The sequence below is a fragment of the Schistocerca nitens genome, chromosome 10 (genome assembly GCF_023898315.1).
Source record: "Schistocerca nitens isolate TAMUIC-IGC-003100 chromosome 10, iqSchNite1.1, whole genome shotgun sequence".
Taxonomy (NCBI): domain Eukaryota; kingdom Metazoa; phylum Arthropoda; class Insecta; order Orthoptera; family Acrididae; genus Schistocerca; species Schistocerca nitens.
In genome coordinates, this window is record NC_064623.1 from 62,297,396 (window position 1) to 62,312,284 (window position 14,889).

The 14,889-nt window shown below is 42.2% G+C and overlaps 1 protein-coding gene across 2 annotated transcripts in view; it reads left to right on the top strand.

The window, feature by feature from the left end:
* The window catches only part of LOC126210079 (1,5-anhydro-D-fructose reductase-like), an 83,263-nt gene that overhangs the window by 48,323 nt on the left and 20,051 nt on the right, over window positions 1–14,889 (top strand). For both annotated transcript variants that reach the window (XM_049939206.1, XM_049939205.1), the window contains exon 5: window positions 4,379–4,538. In XM_049939206.1, the coding sequence (XP_049795163.1) occupies window positions 4,379–4,538 (160 nt within the window). The remainder of the gene's footprint in view (window positions 1–4,378; window positions 4,539–14,889) is intronic.

A 14,889-nucleotide genomic window follows, 5' to 3' on the forward strand; every position in this document is an offset into this window, starting at 1 on the left:
GCTAACCACTGCACCACGTTGCTCGGTGTTTACTGTGTAATTGCTGGAAGTTTCATTGTTGTATGTGCGTTACTTATTTTTCAGTCCTGTATTGAGTAGAACATTGTGTTCCACAGTTTGTGAATTTCGAGATGGCAGAGTTAGAGGTGCAATGTGTTTGCATTAAATTTTGTGTGAAACTCAGGAAAAGTTGTACAGAGGAACACCAGATGATGCAGGAACCTACGGTGATGAGTGCTAAAGCCATACTCAGTGTTACAAATTATTCACACGTTTGGAAAATGGAAGTTACAGATGACCATTATTCAGGATGCCTTTCGATGTCTATCAACGATGCTCCATATCATGAACGTCAACAGTATAGTGCATGCCAGTGGAAGACTGACTGTCCAATAGATTGCAGAAGAATGTAACATTTCAGTTGGATCATATCATGAAATCCTGACAGAGCATCTTGGAATGCATCATGTTGCTGCCAAGTTTGTCCTATGGCTCATGAGTCAACAACAGAAAAACTATGGCCACGCAATCTGTGAAGATCATTTGGATCGCACAAATGAGGACAAGATGTTCTTTAAGAGAATCATAACTGGTGTTGTTGAGACCAAGGTTCAATCTTCACAATGGGTCAGGAAAGGTCCTCCCAAGACCGAAAAAAGCTCGATAGGTCAGGTCAAATGTGAAAGCCATGCTGATAGTTTTGTTTGACTTTGAAGGCTTAGTTCATTATGAACCGTTAATTGATAGTGCTGTTGGGACATGTTGTGGCACCTGCAAGAAAATGTGAGTAGGAAACAGCCTAAAATGTGGCTCTTGCTTCACGATAATGCACCCGCACATTCATCCATGTTGGTGCATGACTATTGCACAAAAAACAAAATAACTCTGCTCCCTTATCCTCAATACTCTCCAGCCCTTGCAGATTTCTTTCTTCTCTCTCTCTCTCTCTCCCTTCCCCCCCCCCCCCCCCCCCCCAAAAGTTGAAAACCCCATTGAAAAGATGAAGATTTGTGATGACAGATGAGATAAGGAAATTCACAGATGGCGCTTCTTGCGATCCAGCAAGAGCCACTTCTGCTTCGAGAAGTGAAAACACTGGTGGGAGCTGTGTATCTATTGTGGAGGAGAGTATTTCAAAGGAGACTATGCACAATAAGAAATAGTAAATGTTGAAAAATTCTGTGGACATAGTTCCAGAATTTTTTGAATAGCTCTTGTATTAAAGATAAATATAAGATTTTCCTTTGCAAGTGATTCAGAAGAATGTTTCATCAAGCATAACATCGCCAAAGACACCTCTGTGGGTTGTTCTTTGTTCAGACTGTTTCCCTGCTCAGTTTCCAATGTAGTAGCAGTTGTAGTAGTAGCTTTATTCATCTGTAGATTTCTTTTTTAGGACATGTCAAAGTATTTACAAGTTTAGATCAATTTAAAATAAGCTAATTTGTTTGCACATATATTTACAGAATTCTAGTTAGAGACAATCATTAGATTTACTCCTGGTATACAATACTTTTCTTACAAGTAACTTATTAAATAATGTAATGCCACATTGTTCACTCATATCTCACTATCAGTCACTGCACAGACTATACACACATTGTTTCATAACACTTCACTCACTGCACACACACACACACACACACACACACACACACACACACACACACACACACTGGTGTTCTCTGGGCCATTTTTTGTACTGCGCAAACACACACACACACACACACACACACACACACACTGGTGATCTCTGGGCCATTTTTTGTACTGCAACTTCTCATTTACTATCCTGAAAACCTGAGTCAGCATCCCTCCATAATGAGTGAGATGTTGAGCTCAGAAAGAGGAAGAGGTGTTAGTATTGTGCTATACATAGCTTGGGGATAAGTATTTCTAGAAAGGAAAGAAGAAGGGAAAAAACATAAAGTGAAGTTTATGTGGAATTGTTGGATGTTTTATAATCATTATTATTATTATTATTTATTTGTATAACATTTTTTTATCAAACCCCTACTCTGTTTTATCTAAGTAATCCTGCAATGTATAAAATGTATTGCATAAAAGGTACTTTTTAGCTGCCTTTTTAAATAAGTGTATTTTTGCAATTTCTGTAATCTCTTTTGGCAATTTATTGTACAGTTTTATTTCTTGGTTGAAAATGCTGTTTTGAGTTTTATGTTTATTTTTTCTTGGTAAATGTAAGTTGACTCTACTTCTTGTTGCATGGTCATGGACAGAGCTGTTTGTGCAGTAATTACCAATGTTATTTTTGATGTGTACAACTGGCTGGTAAATGTATTCGCATGGAGCAGTTAAAATCCCTAGTGTTTTGAACAGATCTTTACAATGAGCTTGACTAGTATTTTTGGTTATTATTCTTATGGCTCTTTTCTGGAGTTTGAAAATTGTGTTCATTTTTGTGCATTTGTTCCCCAAAAAAGAATGCCATAGCTAAGAATTGAGTGTACATATGAATAATATGTAACTAAAAGACACTATGTTACGCACTGATGATAGGATTCTAAGCGCATAACATGGTGATGACATTCTGTTTGCAAGTACCTTTGTGTGTTCATGCCACTTCAACTGAGAATCAATATTAATTCCTAGAAATTCTGCATTTGTTACACAATCTATAGATGTGCTATCTACATTTAATTTAACATGGTTATTCTTCCTCTTCAAACTGAAATTCATGGCATTAGTTCTCTTTATGTTCATTGTCACTTTACTGCTTATTGACCAATCATAAACTTCCTTGAGAGTTTCATTTGCTTTCTCGGCAAGGAGTTCTCTTGTTTTCTCAGTGACTATAATATTGCTGTCATCAGCGAAGAGAATTTTTTCTCCATTGATGTAAATCAGGAACAGTGTTGGTCCTAATATGCTACCTTGTGGAACCCCTATATTAATGAATTTTGATTCTAATAAGTGTTTTACTAAAAGTTTAGATCTATTTAAGGTATGTGTTATCCCTACTCTTTGTACCCTATCTGTTAGGTATGATCAAAACCAGTCATTAGCTACCCCTCTTATTCCTAATGCCTCTAATTTATTTAATAGAATCATGTGGTTGACTGTATCAAATGCCTTAGAAAGATACAAAAATATGACTGTGACACACTAATCTTTATCAAGAGCATCAAGCACAACTTTTGTGAATTCTGCTATGGCTGACTCCGTATTTTTGTCACTTCGGAAACCAAACTGTGATTCGCTTAAAAGATTGTATTTATTCAGGTAATTCATTAATCTGTCTTTCATAATTGCTTCTATTATTTTTGAGAATGCTGACAGCAGGAAATGGGGTGGTAATTTGTATGTCTTCTGCATTACCTTTCTTAAGCAAAAGTACAACTCTTGCCTGTTTTAAGTGCTCTGGAAATGTCCCTGATGTGAAGGATTCACTTGTTAAGGGGTTTTGTATAATCCCTATGCATTGTTTCAGTACACACATTGGTACTTCATCTAAGCCTATTGACTTTTTATTTTTTAGTTTTTGAACAGTTTTATTGGCTTCATTCTCTGTGGTTGGAAGTAACATCATTGTATTTAGTGCAACATTATTTACAGGTGGTATATTTGTTTTGGGGAATTTTTGCTGTAACTTCTCTGCAATACTTGAAAAATCTTCATTTACATAGTTTGCTAAGTGTTGTGGATCATTTATTACCTTATCCCCCTCCCTTAGCAGTATGTTATTCTGCATTTGTTTGCCTTTCCCCATTTCCTTTTTATAATACCCCAGACTGCTTTGCTTTTATTCTCTGCATTATATATTATATTGTCATTAAATGACTTTTTTTTGCAGCAATCAGCTCCTTCCTATAGATCTTTTTGTATCTATGATAGAAATTTAAGAATTCTGGATCATTGTGGATCTTTTTCATGGAACTGAGGTGTTAAAGTGTTTGGGAGGACTTCATAAAACCTGCTGTTATCCATCGGTTTTTGTGAGATGTTGATATAGACATGCATACTTTTGGAAATGCCTTTTCAAAGTTCAGTTTAAACAATGCGGAGAATTTAGAGAATATCATATTCACATTGGTTTCCTTATACACTTCATCCCAGCTTTGTTTTTCTAGCTCTTTTGAAAAATCTTTTATTTTGATTTCTGATAGATGTCGTTTGTGGGCTTGTAGTTTAGGGAATGATTCGATGACTGATTTTAATGTTGTTATTTGACAGAGACGGTCCGGTAATCCAATATCTTCTACCGCAACATCACATTCTTCCCTGTCCATATTTGTGGCCACATGGTCAATTACTGATGCAGTTGTTGTAGTAACCCTTGTTGCACTATCGACCAGTAGGGACATGCCAAAACGTTGTAGGATCTTACATGCAACTGCCATCATTCTTCCTGTTTCAGAATACCAAAACAACATCCCCTGAGCGATGCTGTTGTCTTGCGCATTGCCCAGAAACATGGGAAGTCAGCTGCACAGGTACTGCTTCGGTTTGTCATGCAGCTGGGAGTGGCTGTCATACCGAAGAGTACTAATCCTGAGCACATTCGGCAAAATTTTGATGTGAGTAAGTAAACATTTATCTTTCACTATATGTCAGTGTCTATCTTGAAAATTAACACCAGAAAACTTTTTGGAGGGATCAAGATCATTTTTATTATTAGTACTACTACTACTACCAGACTACTAAGACAGAGATTTAGGAACCAGGTTTTAAATTGTAAAACATTTCCAGGGGCAGATGTGGACTCTATTAGTTATGAACTGTAGATTAAAACTGAAGAAACTACAAAAAGGTGGGAATTTAAGGAGATGGGACCTGGATAAACTGACTAAACCAGAGGTTGTACAGAGTTTCAGGGAGAGAATAAGGGAACAATTGACAAGAATGGGGGAAAGAAATACAGTAGAAGAAGAATGGGTAGCTTTGAGGGATGAAGTAGTGAAGGCAGCAGAGGATCAAGTAGGTAAAGAGACGAGGGCTAGTACAGATCCTTGGGTGATAGAAAAAATACTGAATTTAATTGATGAAAGGCGAAAATATAAAAATGCAGTAAATGAAGCAGGCAAAAAGGAATACAAACGTCTCAAAAATGAGATCGACAGGAAGTGCAAAATGGCTAAGCAGGCATGGCTAGAGGACAAATGTAAGGATGTAGAGGCTTATCTCACTAGGGGTAAGATAGATACTGCCTACAGGAAAATTAAAGAGACCTTTGGAGAAAGGATAACCACTTGCATGAATATCAAGAGCTCAAATGGAAACCCAGTTCTAAGCAAAGAAGGGAAAGCAGAAAGGTGGAAGGAGTATATAGAGAGTTTATACAAGGGCGATGTACTTGAGAACAATATTATGGAAATGGAAGAGGATGTAGAATGAAGATGAAATGGGAGATATGATATTGCGTGAAGAGTTTGACAGAGCACTGATAGACCTTAGATGAAACAAGGCCCCCGGAGTAGACAACATTCCATTAGAACTACTGACAGCCCTGGGAGAGCCAGTCCTGAGAAAACTCTACTATCTGGTGAGCAAGATGTATGAGGCAGGCGAAATTCCCTCAGACTTCAAGAAGAATATAATAATTCCAATCTCAAAGAAAGCAGGTGTTGACAGATGTGAAAATTACTGAACTATCAGTTTAATAAGTCACAGCTGCAAAATACTAACGCGAATTCTTTATAGACGAATGGAAAAACTGAAAGAAGCCGACCTCGGGGAAGATCAGTTTGGATTCCGTAGAAATGTTGGAACACGTGAGGCAATAATGACCCTACGACTTATCTTAGAAGCTAGATTAAGGAAAGGCAAACCTATGTTTCTAGCATTTGTAGATTTAGAGAAAGCTTTTGACAATGTTGATTGGAATACTCTCTTTCAAATTCTGAAGGTGGCAGGGGTAAAATACAGGGAGCGAAAGGCTATTTACAATTTGTACAGAAAGCAGATGGCAGTTATAAGAGTCGAGGGGTATGAAAGGGAAGCAGTGGTTGGGAAGGGAGTGAGACAGGGTTGTAGCCTATCTCCAATGTTATTCAATCTGTATATTGAGCGAGCAATGAAGGAAATAAAAGAAAAGTTTGGAGTAGGTATTAAAATCCATGGAGAAGAAATAAAAACTTTGAGGTTCGCCGATGATATTGTAATTCTGTCAGAGACAGCAAAGGACTTGGAAGAGCAGTTGAACGGAATGGACAGTGTCTTGAAAGGAGGGTATAAGATGAACATCAACAAAAGCAAAGCTAGGATAATGGAAAGTAGTCAAATTAAATCAGGTGATGCTGAGGGAATTAGATTAGGAAATGAGACACTTAAAGTAGTAAAGGAGTTTTGCTATTTGGGGAGCAAAATAACTGATGATGGTCGAAGTAGAGAGGATATAAAATGTAGACTGGCAATGGCAAGGGAAGCGTTTCTGAAGAAGAGAAATTTGTTAACATCGAGTATAGATATAAGTGTTAGGAAGTCGTTTCTGAAAGTATTTGTATGGAGTGTAGCCATGTATGGAAGTGAAACGTGGATGATAAATAGTTTAGACAAGAAGAGAATAGAAGCTTTTGAAATGTGGTGCTACAGAAGAATGCTGAAGATTAGATGGGTAGATCACATAACTAATGAGGAGTTATTGAATAGGATTGGGGAGAAGAGAAGTTTGTGGCACAACTTGACTAGAAGAAGGGATCGGTTGGTAGGACATGTTTTGAGACATCGGGGGATCACCAATTTAGTATTGGAGTGCAGCGTGGAGGGTAAAAATCGTAGAGGGAGACCAAGACATGAATACACTAAGCAGATTCAGAAGGATATAGGCTGCAGTAGGTACTGGGAGATGAAGAAGCTTGCACAGGATAGAGTAGCATGGAGAGCTGCAACAAACCAGTGTCAGGACTGAAGACCACAACAACAACAACTACTACCACCACCACTAGCTGAAAAGGACTTGCTTCACCTCTTTTTCCTCCCTACTAGTTTTCTGAATTGGGAAAAAGGTTAGTGTTCTTAGGAATGGTCCTGGGGAAGGATGATGAGGACAAGTTGGAGGTAAAGAATTCTGTTTCAGCAGAAGAAAGGATAGCTGTACACAATCATCCTAATTGCAGACAAAGGCTCAAACACTGTCATTAAGAATCGCAGCAACTACCTGGCAGAAGGCCTCTGCCAGTTGTGTGACTCCTCCACTGATAAGCTGGGCCAGAGTGATTCATCCCAGAAGTCTAGCATAATGCCCAGTCCCTACTGAAATCTATAGGCCTTTCCTGGAGCCTCTCTCTCAAGTCCATTTTGCTCCTCACCCCAACAACACCCAAAACACACACATTCTACATCTACATCTACATCTACATGACAACTCTGCAATTCACATTTAAGTGCTTGGCAGAGGGTTCATCGAACCACAATCATACTCTCTCTCTACCATTCCACTCCCGAACAGCGCTCGGGAAAAACGAACACCTAAACCTTTCTGTTCGAGCTCTGATTTCTTTTATTTTATTTTGGTGATCATTCCTACCTATGTAGGTTGGGCTCAACAAAATATTTTCACATTCGGAAGAGAAAGTTGGTGACTGAAATTTCGTAAATAGATCTCGCCGCGACGAAAAACATCTTTGCTTTAATGACTTCCATCCCAACTCACGTATCATATCTGCCGCACTCTCTCCCCTATTACGTGATAATACAAAACGAGCTGCCCTTTTTTGCACCCTTTCGATGTCCTCCGTCAATCCCACCTGGTAAGGACATACTATTGTAGCTGGTTATTCCGATCCCACTGAAAAAGACTTTGGCTATCATTGACCAACATGCCCAACCAATTACCTGAAATCTAGCCTCCCACATCACAGACACCGACTACTTCCTTCACCGAATCTCCAACATCACACCCCTTAACCTCCTGGATCCATACTCGTGACTGATGGTGCACCTCCATATACACGGACATCCTCACGTCTGTGGCATTGCCACTATTGAGCACTACCTCTCCCGACATCCTTCAGAATCCTGACCCACCACCTCATTCCTTGTACATATTACCAGCTAAATGCTGACTACAACTAGTTTTCCTTTGAAGTGAAGTTATACAAAAAGATCTGCGGCACATCAGTGGGCACCTTATTCTGCCAACATGTTTATGGGCTATCTAGAGGAAAATTTCCTGGCCTCCAAAACCACACAACCCCTAGTTTGGTTCAGGTTTATTGATCATATCTTCAAATCTTGAGTCACAGCCAAGACACTCTATCTGCGTTCCTTCACAACCTCACACCTTCTCTCCCATCTGCTTCACGTGGTTCTCCTCTATCCGGTGCATCACCTTCCTGGACACTGACATCCACCTATCTGATGGCTCCATCAAAATCTCTGTCCACATTAAACCCATCTAACTGCGAACAGTACCTGCATCTTGACAGCTGTCATCTCTTTCACACAGCGAAACCGTTCCCATACAGCCCGGCCACGTGTGGACAGCACATCTGTAATGATAAGAATTCCCTTGCTCAGTATGCTGAAGGTTTCACTAAGGCCTTCACAGACAGGCAACACCTCCCAAACCTAGTCCACAAACAGATTTCCTGTGCCATATCCCCAGATGCCCGTAATCCTCCCACCACTTCCAAGAATCAGCTACTAAGGGGTGGACTGGAATGACCAAACTGTATCCTTCACTAGGGCTTCAATTATCTCTCATCTTGCCCTGAAATGAGGGACATCCTGCCCAAGATGCTTCCTCACCCCTCCTGAAGTGGTATTCCATCACTCACCCAATCTACACAACATCCATCTCTACACCACTCCTACTTATGACCCATGCCGCAGGGATCGTATCCCTATGGAAGGTTCAGGTGCTAGACCTGCCCAATCCACCCACCCAGCACTTCCTTCTCCAGTCCTGTCACTGACTTATCGTACCACATCAGAGGCCGGACCACCTGTTATAAAGCAGCAATGTTATATACTAGCTCTGCTGCCTACACAGCACAGCTTTTTATGTTCATATGATTACTGACTAGCTGTCAACCAGGACAAATGAACACTGCCAAACTGCTGCCCAGAAAAAAGTTTTCTTCCTTTTGTGTGTGCCTGCAGACAACACTTATGCTCTTCTATGAGTGGTCTGCTTTAATCCAAAATTCATCGCCATCAGGATTTCCTTCCAGTGAACTAGGAAGGAACTTTGTGAATGATATGCCTCCATTGCTTGATAGTTTTTTTTAATCCCGTGTTACTCCTCTCCTCTTGAGGGCTTCATTATTTTGGTCTGTCCATCTCTTCCTAGGCGCCTCCCAACCACTCTTTTACCTTGGTACCTCTATCTCCAAATACTATGTCGGGTTAGAGTCAGGTGCATTTGCTTCACATGATTTGACCATTTCAGACTTGCAGAACTCATTCTTTCCTCTATTGCCAAGTTCACCTCAGGTCTCTCCTTACATATTCATTCCTGACTCTCCCTCCCTCCCTCCCTCTCTCTCTCTCTCTCTCTCTCTCTCTCTCTCTCTCTCTCTCTCTCCCCCTCCCTCCCTCCCTCCCTTTCCTCCTGGTGTTTAGTAGAGCTGACTTGAGGCACCTCATTTCACATGCCTGCATCTAACCCTCTTCTTTCTTATTTACAACATAGGTCTCCAGACTGTACATCGTGATTGGCAGGAGATATATTTTGTAGATGGTCTGTGTAGCTCTTGAAGGGACTCCATTGTTCCAGATTAGGTTTCTTACTTGACGGAAGAAGCTGGTTCCTTTAGTTACTCTATTTAAAGCTTCTAGTTTGGCACTTCCATCACTTGATATGACACTACCCAGATAACTGAAACTTTTCACACATTCAGCCTTCTCACCTTCTTGTATATCTCACAGGTGTGGGCGTCCTGCTCATCTTCATTGTCACTGTCTTGCTCTTACTGACAGTTGACTTGAATTCTTTAAATTTTTCGTGCCAGTAATCTAGCCTCCGCTGAACCCCTATTGCTGTCTTTCCCCAAATGGTGATGTCACCAGCAAAAGCAAGAGCATTGAGATCTTCATTTTCTTCTTCCTTGATTTCTTTCATGATAGTGTCCATAAGTGTAATGAAGAATAGCATGGAAAATGAACTGCCTTGCTGAACACCTCTCTGTGAAATCGTTTTGATCTTCCACCTCCTACTTGTACACTGCTTTCACAACCTTCATGTAGTACCTGAGCTTTTATAATCAATGAATCAGGGACATTATCTTTTCTGGACCATTCCCATATTTCACTCTTTGGTACATTGTCATTTTTTCCCAAATCCTGGAACATTGTTATCAGATTCGTTCCTTTTCACCATTACTTCTCCATTAAAATTATTCGAAGTATATTCGTATAAATTACATTTGGTGTTTTGCTTTTGTTTTCAAATAAGTTTTGTTGTTTGTACATATGAATCTGTTACACGTAGTTCTCCAATTGAGAAACATTATTCTTCTAAAGTCTGTCCTTGTGCTGTATGAGAGTAATACTGTATGATAGTCTTATTGTAAATTGGAGCCTTTTAAAACTGAATGGAAAGTTAGTTGAAGTGGGTGGAATTCGTGTTATGAGTGCTGACATGTCCTTACCTTTCCAGTTCTGTGTTGTTGTTTAGAAGCTTTTCTGTGATGCTGTACCAGGAATATGGAAGAAATTTACAAATTCTGTTGGGAAGATTATGCTTTCATCTGAGTTTGCCATTGTATCGATGTATTTAAATATTTTTCTTCTGTATTTGCTGATTTGTTTGTTGATCCCTAGACCGCATAAGAACCAGACTGCCCTATGATGCTCTTTGGCAGGCAACCCTCCTTGGGGAACAGCCGCCAGACATTGGCAGTGCCACAGCGTTACTTGTGCAACACTAAGTGGCACTATGGTCGATAAAAGGCTGTGGCCTTACACTCTGTCACGCATGAGCCAAATGTGTGCAGTCGATCTTAGTGATAATGAGCTGGAACTTTATGTAAGACCCATTTTTCACAGTATGTACACAATATGAATGTTAAAAAATGAAAGCACAATTACAGGCAAGTTATGAAAGTATTCTAAGCTTCAGACTGATGCAACAGTTCGAATTTAATTGTTTTTAGACTTTCAGTACATTCCGCCCCCCCCCCCCTCCCACACACACACACAAATAATATCTTTGCAAGTGGGTCTCTTTTTTTTTGCTTGCAATATCTGGAATATACCGCATACCATGCACATGCGGAAAAGTTTATGTCGGGATGACTGGACGATCCATTAACACCAGGATCAAGGAGCATAAGCGACATTGCAGGTTGGGGCAGGTGGAGAAATCGGCCGTGGCAGAACACGCACTGAATGAGACCGACCACGTAATAAAATTCGCCGACACGGAAGTTCTGGCTATAGAGAACCACTATCACACGCGCTTGTTCAGAGAAGCTGTAGAAATACAAAAACACGCAAACAGTTTGAACAAGAAAGAGGAAAGCCTTAAGGTCAACGGATCCTGGCTTCCTGTACTGCAGCGAACGACCGTCGCAGGTAGCAAGAGGAGAACCGCACCGGAAATGACCGCGGAGAAGCCCTCGGACGTTGGCGCGCCAGGTACATATAGCCTGCGCCCGCGAGCTCGGCTCCAGTTCACCACCGGCAATGGAGGGTGAAGCTTTGACAATGCCAGCCACTCGTGCTGGCGAAACGTCAGAAAAATCATTAGATGAACGTCGGCCGAAGAACCCGAGACAGAAGCCAATAGGCAGTTTGTCAACAAGTGGCCACGAAAGCCTCAACAATTTTGTATTTACTGTTGTACTCTGCAGACCACTGTGAAGTGCATGGCAGAGAGTAGTTACTTTTGTGTCAGTTATTATGGCTTTTCCCTCATTTCACATATTGTAGGGTGCAGGAAGAATGATTGCTTAAATGCATCCGTGGGCTTTCGGACTGTGCAGGAGCAATATGTAGGGGCTTGTAGATTATTCCTAAACAATCATCACTTAAAGCTGGTTCTCAAGCACTTCAGTTCTTTCAGCATCTCCATGACACTCTCCCATGGGTCAAACAAGTAATCATTAGTGCTGTCCTTCTTTGTAATTGTGTAGTATGCTTGGGCAACATATTTTTGTTTCCTGTTTGATTGTCCCAAGGCAGTGGCTGAAATGCAATGCAAGAGTAGAAAAAAAACATCAGCTGTTTCCTATTGAGGAAAATGCATCTCTAGTGATGTTTTATACATCTCTAGTAGTATACTAACTTTTTTGTGTTGGGTTCATATTATTAGGGATGTCTACAATTGGATGATGCACTGGTGACACAAAAGTTGTACCAATCTTCACCAAAAAACTTTTTGACCAACTTAGCAAGAAATTTGCGACAAAAACTTCTGTAGGTATGGCCAGTGTAATATCTTTTGACAAGAAGTCGACAGTGTGGCATCTGAAATACTAAAAAGTCCTGGATTTAGTACAATAATATAATTGGACAGATAAAAATCTACTCACCAAGTGGTGGCAGAACACGCACATAAAAGAAGGTTATGATTAGGCAAGCTTTCAGAGCCAGTGACTCTTTCTTCAGGAGAAGGGTTGAAGGGAAAGGAAGAGCGATGAAGGAAAAGGACTGGAGAGGTTTAAGAAAAGGGGTAGGAGTTACTTGATTGAGAAGTAGCGGCTCTGGTCTCGGAAACTGGCATACGGCCTGGAGAGTGGTGGGCTGACCACATGCTCCTCCATATCCACATCCACTGATGCCTACGGGCTGAGGATGACATGGCAGCTGGTCGGTACCGTTGGACCTTCATGGTCTGTTCGGGGGTAGTTTTAGTATTTTTTTTTTAGTAGATCTCAAAAGTTACCGAGAACCGTGGGTCAGGGGAGACTTACCAGACGGCATGAGAAGGAAAGACTGAGTGTCTCCTCTGACCCGTGGTTCTGTGTGACTTTCCCAAAATCTACCTCTTTTCCTAGACCTCTCCAGTCCTTTTCCTTCACCCACTTTGTTCGCCTTCAACCCTTCCGCCTGAAGAAAAAGCCACTGGCTCCGAAAGCTTGCCTAATTACAACCTTCTTTTATGTGTGTGTCCTGCCGTCACTTGATGAGTATATTTTTTATCTATCCAATTGTATTATTTTGTCAAAAATTCATTGATTTTGTTGTTGGATTTAGTAGATGATACATGGGATTTGGGTGCTGGAGGATGGAAACTCTTACTGCAATTACGCCTGTTGCATGCTTTTTGTCTAATTCAGGAGCAAAACACACGTTTAGTGGGACGTGACAAGCAACTATTTATTTTATTGTAGCATGCAAAACAGGAACCAAAAGTAGTCCTGGATCAAGTAGCTAATAATCTAAGTACACTCCTGGAAATGGAAAAAAGAACACATTGACACCGGTGTGTCAGACCCACCATACTTGCTCCGGACACTGCGAGAGGGCTGTACAAGCAATGATCACACGCACGGCACAGCGGACACACCAGTAACCACGGTGTTGGCCGTCGAAAGGCGCTAGCTGCGCAGCATTTGTGCACTGCCGCCGTCAGTGTCAGCCAGTTTGCCGTGGCATACGGAGCTCCATCGCAGTCTTTAACACTGGTAGCATGCCGCGACAGCGTGGACGTGAACCGTATGTGCAGTTGACGGACTTTGAGCGAGGGCGTATAGTGGGCATGCGGGAGGCTGGGTGGACGTACCGCCGAATTGCTCAACACGTGGGGCGTGAGGTCTCCACAGTACATCGATGTTGTCGCCAGTGGTCGGCGGAAGGTGCACGTGCCCGTCGACCTGGGACCGGACCGCAGCGACGCACGGATGCACGCCAAGACCGTAGGATCCTACGCAGTGCCGTAGGGGACCGCACCGCCACTTCCCAGTAAATTAGGGACACTGTTGCTCCTGGGGCGAGGACCATTCGCAACCATCTCCATGAAGCTGGGCTACGGTCCTGCACACTGTTAGGCCGTCTTCCGCTCACGCCCCAACATCGTGCAGCCCGCCTCCAGTGGTGTCGCGACAGGCGTGAATGGAGGGACGAATGGAGACGTGTCGTCTTCAGCGATGAGAGTCGCTTCTGCCTTGGTGCCAATGATGGTCGTATGCGTGTTTGGCGCCGTGCAGGTGAGCGCCACAATCAGGACTGCATACGACCGAGGCACACAGGGCCAACACCCGGCATCATGGTGTATGGTGTGGGGAGCGATCTCCTACACTGGCCGTACACCACTGGTGATCGTCGAGGGGACACTGAATAGTGCACGGTACATCCAAACCGTCATCGAACCCATCGTTCTACCATTCCTAGACCGGCAAGGGAACTTGCTGTTCCAACAGGACAATGCACGTCCGCATGTATCCCGTGCCACCCAACGTGCTCTAGAAGGTGTAAGTCAACTACCCTGGCCAGCAAGATTTCCGGATCTGTCCCCCATTGAGCATGTTTGGGACTGGATGAAGCGTCGTCTCACGCGGTCTGCACGTCCAGCACGAACGCTGGTCCAACTGAGGCGCCAGGTGGAAATGGCATGGCAAGCCGTTCCACAGGACTACATCCAGCATCTCTACGATCGTCTCCATGGGAGAATAGCAGCCTGCATTGCTGCAAAAGGTGGATATACACTGTACTAGTGCCGACATTGTGCATGCTCTGTTGCCTGTGTCTATGTGCCTGTGGTTCTGTCAGTGTGATCATGTGATGTATCTGACCCCAGGAATGTGTCAATAAAGTTTCCCCTTCCTGGGACAATGAATTCACGGTGTTCTTATTTCAATTTCCAGGAGTGTATATTCAAGCTTTCACATGTTACTCCTTAAAGATGGTATTTTGGTATTAATGAGCAGAGAGTGTTTGCTATTTATGATTGTTGTGACTCGCCGATCTTTCAAAGTGCCGCTGCGCAGTTACGCGCGTCCTCTACATGCAGCGCTGTCTGCCAGCCATGCAGCAGCAGCGCCA